Source organism: Mus caroli, chromosome 19 (genome assembly GCF_900094665.2).
Source record: "Mus caroli chromosome 19, CAROLI_EIJ_v1.1, whole genome shotgun sequence".
Lineage (NCBI taxonomy): Eukaryota > Metazoa > Chordata > Mammalia > Rodentia > Muridae > Mus > Mus caroli.
The window spans coordinates 41,688,858-41,700,268 of NC_034588.1; the positions used below are offsets into that span (position 1 = coordinate 41,688,858).

Sequence of the window (11,411 nt, forward strand, 5' to 3'; positions counted from 1 at the left end):
CAGCCTGGTCTACAAAGTGAGTTCCAGGACAGCCAAGGCTACACAGAGAAACCCTGTCTCGAAAAACCAAAAAAAAAAAAAGAGCAATAGACTGGGCAGATCACCCTCACAGTGTCACCTGGTGCCTCATTTCAGAATATGGAGAAGATCCTGATCCGGCCAACAGCCTTCAAACCAGTGCTACCCAAACCTCGGGGGGCACCATCCCTACCCGGCTTCCTTGGTCCTCGAGCTGCTGGGCTATCTGGGAGCCAGGGCAGCCTGACACAGCTGTTTGGGGGGCCAGCCTCTTCCTCCTCCTCTTCCTCTTCCTCCTCTGCTGCTGACAAACCCTTGGCACTGAGTGGTTGGGCCAGTGGCTGTCCTTCAGGAACGCTGTCAGACTCTGGCCGAAATTCTTTATCCAGCTTGCCCACCTACAGCACCGGAGGTGCTGAGCCAACCACCAACTCCCCAGGTGGGAACCTGCCCTCCCACGGCCCTGGCCGAGGGGCACTGCCTGGTCCAGCCCGAGGGGTCCCTACTGGGCCCTCACATTCAGACAGTGGCCGGTCCTCCTCCAGCAAAAGCACGGGTTCCTTGGGGGGTCGTGTAGCTGGGGGGCTCTTGGGCAGTGGTGCCCGGGCCTCCCCTGGCAGCAGTTCTGGTGGAGACCGCTCTCCACCCCCTCCACCACCTCCACCCCCTTCGGATGAGGCCTTGCTACACTGTGTTCTGGAAGGGAAGCTCAGAGACCGGGAGGCAGAGCTGCAGCAGCTGCGGGACAGTATGGATGAGAGTGAAGCCACTGTGTGTCAGGTGGGGCCAATGGCAGTCCTGGGGCTGTGGGGCTGAATACCCAGAGCGTTGCTGTTGGGGAGGGAGAGGGCCAAGACACCCCTCCCCCCCAAGGTTGGTTAGCTTAACCTTCAAAGCAGCGAGGAGGCAGGGTATATGGGAATTGGACCCAGCACTGTTTTGTAGGGTGTTAGGTTTGAGCAAGTTGGTCAATCTCACCGGGCCGCAGTCTCCCTGTCAAAATGGGGATAGCTGTGACTCCCTAAGGGGGTGATGAAGATTAAATAAGACGAAAAGGATAAAGTCCTTAGACCAACACCTGATACCTAGGAAAGGCCATGTAAGTGCCTGCTTTTATAGTTGTCATAATTCACTGGATTCAGGCCAGGCAGGGAGCTACCCAAGCAGGAGATGGTAGAGCTCACTATCTGGGGGGGGGGGGGGGGGGGACGGGACGGGACGGGACGGGACGGACGGGGACTGGACCGGACCATTTCTAGCCTGAAGTCTTTTCCTAGGCATTCGGGGCACGGCAGCGGCGCTGGCCACGGGAGCGGGAGGACTGTGCAGCCCAGGCGCAGCAGGCCACGCAGCGCGTCCAGCGGGCCCAACAGCTGCTGCAGCTGCAGGTGTTCCAGCTGCAGCAAGAGAAGCGCCAGTTGCAGGATGACTTCGCCCAGCTGCTGCAGGAGCGGGAACAGCTGGAGCGCCGCTGTGCCACCTTTGAACGGGAGCAGCGGGAACTCGGGCCACGGCTGGAGGAGACCAAATGGGAGGTATGCATGATGGACGCCGGGCAGGACGAAGGGGTCACGCTACGCACAGCTGGCCCACAGCAGCTACCGTTCGGGGTCTGTCCTTCCTCGTCTGGGTTGGAGCATTCCTTGTGCTTCTGTTGGATCTCAATGGTTGTGATCTAGTGACCACACAGCTAGTGGCGTTTCCTTCTCAGTTAGATGGGTACTGTTAATACCTCCGTCTCATGAATGAGGAAAATTGAGCTAGAGCCTTGAATTAAACTAGCGGTGGCTGGGCTGAGATACAAACCCAGGCAGCTTTTGTTTTTGTTTGTTTTGGTTTTGTTTTGTTTTTCAAGACAGGGTTTCTCTGTGTAGCCCTGGCTGTCCTGGAACTCATTCTATAGACCAGGCTGGCTCCAAACTTAGAAATCTGCCTGCCTCTGCCTCCCAAGTGCTGGGATTAAAGGCATGTGCCACCAACCACCTGACCAGGCAGTTTGTTTTTGATGCCCTCTCTTAATCCAGGATGCTTGCCTTTCACCTGATATGTGAGAATTGCCCTGGACTGCCCCACTCCACTCCTGCACTCCCTGCCACCATCCCCAGGCCTGGGCAGTCTTTATACAGCATCTGGCATAAGACCTGGCATTGAAAGGAAAAGATCTGGGTCTCTGTTCTCCTTTTGCGTCTTACTAGAAGTATAACCATGGAGGCACCACTAGGCTCGCCTCCTGCTGTGCATCCATGCATAAACTCCCTAAACTGCATTTTGTGGAATACCCAGCATACTGCCCAGTGCCCAGTACCTAGGGCCTCACCATCTTTCCTCAATACTTTGCACCCACAGGTGTGTCAGAAATCAGGTGAGATCTCCCTGCTGAAGCAGCAACTGAAGGAATCTCAAGCAGAGTTGGTCCAGAAGGGCAGTGAGCTGGTGGCGCTGCGGGTGGCCCTCCGCGAGGCCCGGGCCACCTTGCGGGTCAGTGAGGGCCGTGCCAGGGGCCTGCAGGAGGCAGCTCGAGCTCGGGAACAGGAGCTGGAGGCCTGCTCGCAGGAGCTCCAGCGGTACCGCCAGGAGGCTGAGCGGCTCCGGGAGAAGGCCGGGCATTTGGATGCCGAAGCATCGGGACTCCGGGAGCCCCCTGTACCCCCTGCCACCACCGACCCGTTCCTCCTGGCAGAGAGTGATGAGGCCAAGGTGCAGCGGGCAGCGGCTGGGGCAGGGGGTAGCCTGCGGGCTCAGGTGGAAAGGCTGCGCCAAGAACTGCAGCGGGAGCAGCGGCGAGGGGAAGAGCAACGGGACAGCTTTGAGGGGGAGCGGCTGGCCTGGCAGGCAGAGAAAGAACAGGTGATCCGCTACCAGAAGCAGCTGCAGCACAACTATATCCAGATGTACCGGCGTAACCGGCAGCTGGAGCAGGAACTGCAGCAACTGAGCCTGGAGCTGGAGGCCCGCGAGCTTGCGGATTTGGGCCTGGCAGAGTCGGCCCCTTGCATCTGTCTGGAGGAGATCACTGCCACTGAGATCTAGGGCTCTGCAAGGGGTCTGAGCCACAGGCCCACCTGCCCGGGGATCCACTGAGCATGCGCTCCAGGTCTCAGAGCCAAAGGGCCTCTGCCGAGCATTCGGGTGGCTCCGTAACTTGGAGAAGCAGCAGAATCAACCCTCTATGTCACCGTCACCCAGAGGCTCCTGCCTACTCTGCCATTTCACTCCCTCACTGTCGCCACTGCCAGCCCACTCCAGCTGGGAAGGAAAAGAGGCTTCCCTGTCTCCGCATCTACCTGCCTGAAGCCAGAGAGAGCCCGAGCTGCTCCAGATGTGCCTGCCCTCAACATGTCCACGTGGAGGGGCAGGGCCGGGCATGGGGCTGATCTCCATGTCCAGCTCTGCAAGCCTCTTCTGGGCTGAGGGGGCTGAAGTCAGACCAAAGGAAGAACCCAGCAATGTCTTGTTTATTTGTGTTTGTGACCAAGCCGGCCTCCCTAGTTCCAGGGTTACGGCCTCATTCCCACTTGTATATTTTTCTCACTGTAAATTTCTTGTACAAACCCAAAGGGAAAAAAAATAAAAAAAAAAAAGTTTTGTTTTTAAAAAAAAAAAAGTGCAATGGATAAAGAAGCTGCAGGGGAATTTGCTTGACATCGTCTCTGCTTGCTGGCTGCTTGCCTATCTGTGATGGAATTCTTAGGACTAATCTAGTAGAATCCTGGGCCCTACTGGACCACACCATGAGTTTTGAGGAACTAGAAAAGCCTTCCCATCCTGTCCTCTGCACTGAACCCTGCTTGAGGCTGGGGGGTGATTACAGTGACACCCCCACCCCTTGAAGACTCTCAGTTTACGCCCCGCAGATTACGGTGAGCCAGGTCCATCGTGAAAAACTTCACACTAGTCACAGGCTCTAGACTTGAGTCTCTCTGTCTCCTTACTGGGAAGCAGTCCAGGATTAGGGAATGCACATGACACGGGTTGCCCACTAGCACACCGTGTTCTTGAACATCCAGCTTGTCCTGAAAGGCCAGAGCCCTTTTGACAGCCGGGGTGGATCAGAGCCACCAGTGTGGTGGTGCTCTCAGTAGTCAAATGGATAGGATAGAGGTGCACGGAACTCAGAGGCAGCAGGAAGACTTGAAGTCATTAGGAAGGGTCATGGGGATTCTTAAGGATAGGGGAGAGTTTAGGGATACTTTGAGGGACCTTTAGGGCTGAGCTGAGAGACTGCTGGAGTTGCCTAGCCTCAGGGGGAGGTAGCTGGGTGGGAATCCGAGCATCATCAACAGGTCCATGGGTGGAGGGACTGTCAGGAGCAAGGCTCTGGTCCTTAACAGCTCGTAGGTCAGAGGCTAGGGGCAGCAGGCCAGGCCCAGGGACCCTGACCACAAGTTCCATAGGTTCCCGAGCCTTGTTTCGGTAAGCCCTGCGGATGGTGTCCACTGCTCGCTGGTGGGTTACCTGTTCCAGGCTTTCGCCATCCACTGCCACCAGCTCAAAGCCAGCCTGGCACAGAGATGGAATATTCAGTTCTGAGTCATTCCCACCCACCACCCAAACTGAAGGCAGCGGCCTTTCACCTCCACCAGCTAGGACACTCCTACCCCATCTGGGTGCTGGGAGTGGACAATAGGACTTTTGTGCCTGGAGCTGTTGGGGGCAGGGTGGGGCACAGACAATGGCCCTTTGTCCCTCAGGACAAGGTAGAACAGGATGGGCCATTCTCAGGCCAAGGCTTGCATGAGGGGACACATTCTTCTCTAGGACTGCCCATCTTACGGGCCTGACCCCCATACTCCCAAGCCACCTCCTATGACCTGGTCTGAACATGCCTAGTTGGAAGTGTGGAGCGGTCTTGAACCCTGCTATCCTTAAGTCGCAGGCCTAGAGAGGCTCAGTGCTTCACCCACCTGTAGATTCCCGCAGAGGAAAGCTGCACCTCCGGGAAAGATCTTCTCTATCTTCACCATGGGCTGCACCTTGGACTCGATGCCCCCAGAGATGCTAATGCCTGGGCAAGATCCAAAGCAGAGTGAGGACAGGACAGTCTTACCCTAAACCTTGAGCTCCCGGGAGGAGCCTAGAATCCCAGCCCCAAGTCCAGTCCCGCCTTCTTCCCATCTCTGGCTTCTGTCTCAAGTCTCAACCTCCAAACAGATTCTCCAACGATATACCTTAGTACTCAGATTCCTTCCCTGGCCCACCAACCTCCCTTAAACCCAAGGAGTCTACCCTGCTTAACAGTGCTCCCAGGACTCACCCAAAGACTGCTTCATCTTGGATAGTGTGACGGTCCTCAGCGCTCCCGTAGAGACATTCCCGACTGCTTCCTCAGCTATCCGACCAATCCCATTCTCCAAGGACCCTTGCCTGGCTCCCACTTTGGCCACCTGCCCATCCAGAGGTCGTGGAAGCAGAGGCCTTGCTTTCCGAGGCCTGTGGTAACGCCCGTTGGCTGTGGCAGCAGTGGTGATGGGTGCCGGGGAAGGGGAGCGCCTGCGCCCAGGAGACTTGCCTTGACCTCGGCTGCGACTGCGACTGCGGCTGCGGCTGCGGCTGCGACTGCGACTGCGGCTGCAGCTTTGGGCTGGGGTCTGGCTTTGGTTCTGCTGAGTGTCCTCTCTGCTTGGGGGTTCTGTCAGTAGCCAGTTAGGCCTGGGAGGTCGGGGAGCCACAGGAGGTGGCTGGGGAGGAGGTGCGCATGCGCCTCGGCGAAGCGAAAAGGCATCAACTGGCACGTCTTGTAGAGGGGGGATTCCCTTGTGGTGAGGAGCAGAGGCACCGAGGGAGACCTTAAGGACTCCAAGCTTCTCCCTTATCTCTCCGTCTTCATCCTCTGAGCTGTTCACTGGTAGCAGGTAAAAGCCCCCACGGCTATCTGCAGAACATGGTCAAGGCTAACTGGCATTTCTTAACCATCCCTTCCAGACCCTGCTGCTTACTGTTTCCTGTAGGATGCCCGAGTGTGTGCAAACAAGGTCTAGATTTGCTCAGAGTTAGGTGCCCCATGGTTCAGGGGCACTGGGTCAGGTGGACAAACATGACCTATTATTAATAGTATTTTGTATTGTAATACAGTTCTACTTTGGCAGAGCCAAGAGACCTGATTTAAAAACATGTAGTTTTGAAATGCCCTGTATGGGGATGTGTGAGTAACAATGGCCTGGAGAACAGCGCTTTCTTTCCTGACTACAGTCAGTGACCCTGCTCGGAGGCAAGGATGGAAGACCTGTTCTCCCTGTTCCAATGTCCCCAGGGTTGTCCCCTTTCCCCAGGTTATAGGACTCTGACTGACCAGGCACAGGGGTGATGAGATGACGCTTGGGTGGCGTGTCTTGCCTGGTAGGTCTCAAAGCAGAAGGCCCCACTGGTTGGAGAAGAGAGCAGGTCAGAGGTCAGACACCCCTACCAGGCTCGCAGATAGCTCTGCCAATGAGCTACCCTCCACTTCCACCCCACCCGCAACTGGAGCTCAGGAGCCAGAAGTCTCCGTCCCCTCCCCTCGCCCCCCCCCTCCACCGCCGCAGCCCCACACACTGCTGACCTGCCCTGCTCTTAAGAGCCTCAAAAGCCTCCAGCTCCACAGGCATCACCATGCTATCGAAGCGGCCCAGATCTGTGGGGGCCACCACGCTCCTGGGGAAGGCAGGGATGTGGGGTAAGCAGGGCTTGATTCTAGGGGGTGCAGTCATGGAGAAGCTTCAGTTCTAGGGTCATTCCGTTCCCCCGGGTCGTACCCCCCCACCCCTCAGCCTCTCCCAACCTGATATCCCTCAGCAACAGCAGCTTCGCGGGCCTGTCCAGGATGGCCAGCAGGGGGCGCACCAGGTCCTCCACACCACCCTCATGGACATACTGCATTTAGAGACAACACAGGTCAGACAGCAGCAGCAACTCTAGCTAGAGCTGGGTGTGGGGAAACACCAAGGCACACAGGGACCCTGGAGCCGATCGGCCATTTTCGCTCTAGGACAGGGTCGCCCTATCTAAGGTCCACAAGTTGGTGTGTCAGTGACCTTGTGGATGCATGACCTTGTGAATGCCTGGAGTGATCCACAGATCTGCAACAAGTACCAACATCAATAATGGCATCTGGACAGGCAATTCTAAGCCTTTTACATGCAGTCTTTCACTTCGCGGCCACTCTGAGATGATTCCTGTTTTACAGACGAGGAACCGAAGCTCAGGGAGAATTTGCTCAAAGCCACACGGATAAAGACATAAAGGAAAAGCAAGAACCCAAGACATCTTCCTATTGCTTGCTCTGGGGCAGGAAAAGAATGTTCAGGTGCTGGACTCCCCCACCTCCATTCCCACCTCTACCCCCAACGCTTTTGCCCAGGCAGAAGGAATGAATGTGAGCCCAACACTAGGCTGTGGTCCTGGCGGTTCCCACCCTTTGTTCAGGGTTAGAATGGTAATCTTGGCAAGCGGATGGCTCTACAGCCTCTCTAGTCAGTACCCTTCTGCCTGGTACGGCCTGGATGCCACCGGCTGGGATGCCACACCCCATGGATTCTAGAAAATGGAATACTGAGAGCCAAGTTACTTGGGCAGCACACTGCCCCCTGGTGGTGAAAGGAAGACAACTTCAGAGAGCTCCTTGGATTGTTACCACGTATGGACATAGACACAGAAATAGCTGGCCCTCTGGCCATTAGCATGAATCATCAATAAATATTTAGGAATAAATGAAAAAGTGTGTATGTGTGTGTGTCCCTAATCTACACATATGCTTACAGGACTCACATCAACAATACACTGCCATATATGTGCATGTCCCTCAAGTCCACAAACACAAAATCAGCAGCTGGGTGGCAAAAGAGACACAATGATAAGACCCTCTCCCAGAACGTCAGGGACTCTGGTGGGAACAGGGACAGATGGCCTCACGTGGCAGTCACCCGTAAGCCACAGACGGCAATGAGACATTATGAGTTTCTGAGAAGGGTGAAGGATCGGAAGCAAGGGACCACTCCACCAACTCTTCCAAGGTAGACACAAGGGGCAGCACAGAAGCTGGCGAGGAGAGTGCTCTGAGGGCAGGCAGGATAGTGAGGCAACAAAGGTCTCATGTGGCATCAAGGGCTCATGGAGACCCTCCGGCAGGGCTGCACAAGTCGAGAACAGGGAACTAACACCCCTAAAGCTATGAGGCTCATAATTGACATCAGCTATGTGGTGGCCCTGGAAGATCCCAGAAAAGCTAGGGCTGGCAGATTGGGGTGTCACATCAAGTAAGGCCTAGAATGTGGGAGAAAGCAACTTGTACTCTGTTCTGCCTCATAAGGGAAGAACAGCTCTGCATCAGTAAGAGAGGTCTTTAAATTCCTGGCCTGAGGGATGTGGATGGACAGCTCAGGGGAGAGAGAGGAGATGCAGGCATACCGTCGTCATAGTCACTAGGGAACTTTGCTTCTCTCTCAGACCCGGGCTCTGTTTCAGAGGCTATGGGGTGGGGCATTGGGTTGGCTGTGGGCAGTAGGTTCAGCCTACAGGGTAAATAGAACCACAGTGAAATTAAGTCCTGGTTTGAAGAAGGCTGGGCAAAGAATGGGTGTGGGAAAAGGGGCTGGTCAAAGATACAGACACAGAGCCCCTCCTAGTGGCCATATCTCGGAGTTGCAGGCTCACCAGAGCTGGAGCACACGGCTCACTTAAAGTTCAGAACTGAGAAGGACAGAATTTAGCCCAGAGCCCTTGATAGAACCCTCCATCTGCATTTCTATCGTAAACCAGATCTTAGGAAAGAGAATGTGTGAATGACTCCATCTTAGCTTTTGAGTGATACTTCATCATATATGGGTACATATGTGCAATCTATGCACATATGAACACGTGTGGCATGTCAACACAACACCTCACAGACATGACAGTGTACACATCACAATAACAACACACAGCCCCATCACAATCCAGGTAAAGGTAGGAACAAGTGGCTTTCTGAAACTGCCCAGCTTGCCCACCATGTGCAACAGATGCATGGTCCTCCAGGAAACCCACCACAGGACCCTGGGAGTCCTGGAGACAAAATGATAGTAAAGGACTTTACAGTTCTCCTGGAGAGATCAACAGTACCCCACAGCCTCCCCAACACTTAGCCCTCCAAAACTGACTCCCTCTGGTACTGATCGAAGAGAAGGAGAGAGAATAGTGTGGGTATTGGGGACGGTTGAGATGGGAGCAAAGGCTCGCAGACTTGAGAAACAGGAACAGGCCCTTGGCATAAAGCCACGTCTGCTGGCTGTCCCAGGCACACAGCGGGGGAGATGGGAGACAAGACTGGAGGCAGGAGAGAGCACAATCGCTTGCCTACAAGGACATTCCCCTCCTGTTTGTCACCTGATTTCCTCTCCTTTAACTTAAATGTCACCTCCTCTGAGAGGCCTTCTCAGATCTCCTGGGTTTCCCACGTCTGCCTTTTCACTGTGCTCTGTAGGACTGGTCACTAGAGGGACTTAGATTCTAGGATTGTCTCCCTCCTGCCTGAGAGCTTACTGGCCATTGCCCTCCCAGCAGCAAGCCCAGGTACTGATCAGTGAACAGTAGCCTGAAATGAAGACCAGGCCTTGGGCAGAGACTTACCCGGGAGCAGTGGCGAGTGACTGCTAGTACCTCATCATCTGTCAGCAGCCTCCGGGCCAGGTCCTGAATGAGGGGCCGTCGACTTTCCCAGGCCTGCACCTGCTCATTCACAGTGGGTGCCTGGCCAGAGGGGCTTCCAGACCTGGTGGAGAGCAGGGCCCGGCCCCTCTCCCGGTCTGTAGGGCAGGGGCGAGAGGATGTGACAAAGCTGACAAGAGCTAATAGGGTAGGGTAAGGTAGAGTTTCTCTTGGCGGGGGTGAGGCTCCAAAGAAGCCAGCCGAGAGACTGAACATGCTGGGCAGAATCCCTCTGAGCCCCTGTTCCCAAACATGGCCTTCCCTAACAAACTGCCACCAACGGAGAGCCAACTCCAGCCTCCTTCACTGTCACATTAATCCCCCCAGTTGGAGTATAGACACGCTCCCTCACCCCACATCCCTTTGGGGATCCCAACACAAGCCCTCTGTCCAAGTTCTCTGTCCTCCTTATACGTTCCAGTAAGCTAGCCAAGTTCTCAGTCTGACTCCCCAGGCTCAGCTCTAAATGAGTGTTGTTCAAAGCCGCTAAGCTGGTGGCAGGCTGTACCCCCATCGCTTTACCGTGGGGCCCTTGGGATACTGCCTTTACCTCGTCTTAGTCTCCAGGTGACAAACTTCTGCACAGGCCCCACACTCCCCGCTGTAAGGAAGAGAGAGGTTTCAGTTCAGCAGGATCAAGAGTTCCAGTTAGAAGAGGTCAGGGGGGACGAGAGCCGTCAAGGGTCTTCATACCCAGCTAGGGACTGGTCTTACAGGCAGTGGGGAGTCGGTGGAGGCTGTGGAAGAGGCGGCAGTATGAACACTGCGTGTGGAGTTTATTTGGCAATGAATGAGGGGAAGAACCCAGACAACAGCTTGGCGGTGCCTACCTTCAAGAAACAGAGAGGGAAAGAGGAATCGTGGAAGGAGAGAGGCCTGGCCAGAGAAGAAGGCTGAGAACCATGAGAAACCAGCGTCCTGGGAACTGAGAGATGAGAAAGCGGACTGAGGAAAGAGGTACCCTGACTGGAGACCTGTCTCTCCTACTGGCCTGTCACCGGAGGCCTCCAGACACTCAATTATTTTTTTTAAAGATTTATTTATTTATTATTATATGTAAGTACACTGTAGCTGTCTTCAGACAGACCAGAAGAGGGTGTCAGATCTCATTACCGATGGTTGTGAGCCACCATGTGGTTGCTGGGATTTGAACTCTGGACCTTTGGAAGAGCAGTCAGGTGCTCTTACCCGCTGAGCCATCTCACCAGCCCCCAGACACTCAATTTTAAGGTGGAGCAACATCGGGCCTCTCATTCTGTTTGCTTCCACCTACCTACCCAAAGTTCGCTCCCACTTCCAGAAGGAAGCAACACCCTGCTTGTCTCCTGGGTGACACCCACCCCCACCCCACTTCTCACCCCCCACCCACCCCTACCATTCTCATTAGCCCATGCATTCTAACTGGGCTGTGACCCAGGGTGAACTTCGAAATCACCTATCCATCATATCTGGCTCCTGCCTTACTTTTCTCTTCCACCACAGTCATTTGTTCAGCATGAGAGAGAAACCCCAGAGGGCCCGGACTGACCCCTGCAGCTGGGACTGTTTAAAAATATTCCTTTAGGCCGGGTATGGTAGCCTATGCCTTTAATCCCAGCAGGAGACAGATGGAGACACATCTGAGAGTTTGAGGCCAGCCTCAAACAAAATGAAACCATGTTTCAAAAACAAAATAAAAAAAACCAGGGCTGGTGAGATGGCTCAATGGGTAAGAGCACCCGACTGCTCTTCCGAAG

General features: G+C 54.9%; 2 protein-coding genes across 5 annotated transcripts in view; one reads left to right on the forward strand and one right to left on the reverse strand.

Moving 5' to 3' along the window:
* Positions 1-3,636, forward strand: part of Lzts2 (leucine zipper tumor suppressor 2) — a 12,168-nt gene extending 8,532 nt beyond the window's left edge. For all 4 annotated transcript variants that reach the window (XM_021151682.2, XM_021151684.2, XM_021151685.2 and 1 more), the window contains exons 3-5: positions 136-798; positions 1,296-1,553; positions 2,365-3,636. In XM_021151682.2, coding sequence (XP_021007341.1) covers positions 136-798; positions 1,296-1,553; positions 2,365-3,048 — 1,605 coding nt within the window. In that variant the 3' untranslated portion in view covers positions 3,049-3,636. The remainder of the gene's footprint in view (positions 1-135; positions 799-1,295; positions 1,554-2,364) is intronic.
* Positions 3,456-11,411, reverse strand: part of Pdzd7 (PDZ domain containing 7) — a 20,231-nt gene continuing 12,275 nt past the window's right edge. Inside the window, exons 10-17 of the mRNA XM_021151680.2 lie at positions 10,226-10,276; positions 9,598-9,773; positions 6,776-6,867; positions 6,557-6,648; positions 6,308-6,379; positions 5,273-5,890; positions 4,923-5,023; positions 3,456-4,518 (exon numbers count right to left, since the gene is read on the reverse strand). Of these exons, the coding sequence (XP_021007339.1) occupies positions 4,159-4,518; positions 4,923-5,023; positions 5,273-5,890; positions 6,308-6,379; positions 6,557-6,648; positions 6,776-6,867; positions 9,598-9,773; positions 10,226-10,276 (1,562 nt within the window). The 3' untranslated portion in view covers positions 3,456-4,158. The remainder of the gene's footprint in view (positions 4,519-4,922; positions 5,024-5,272; positions 5,891-6,307; positions 6,380-6,556; positions 6,649-6,775; positions 6,868-9,597; positions 9,774-10,225; positions 10,277-11,411) is intronic.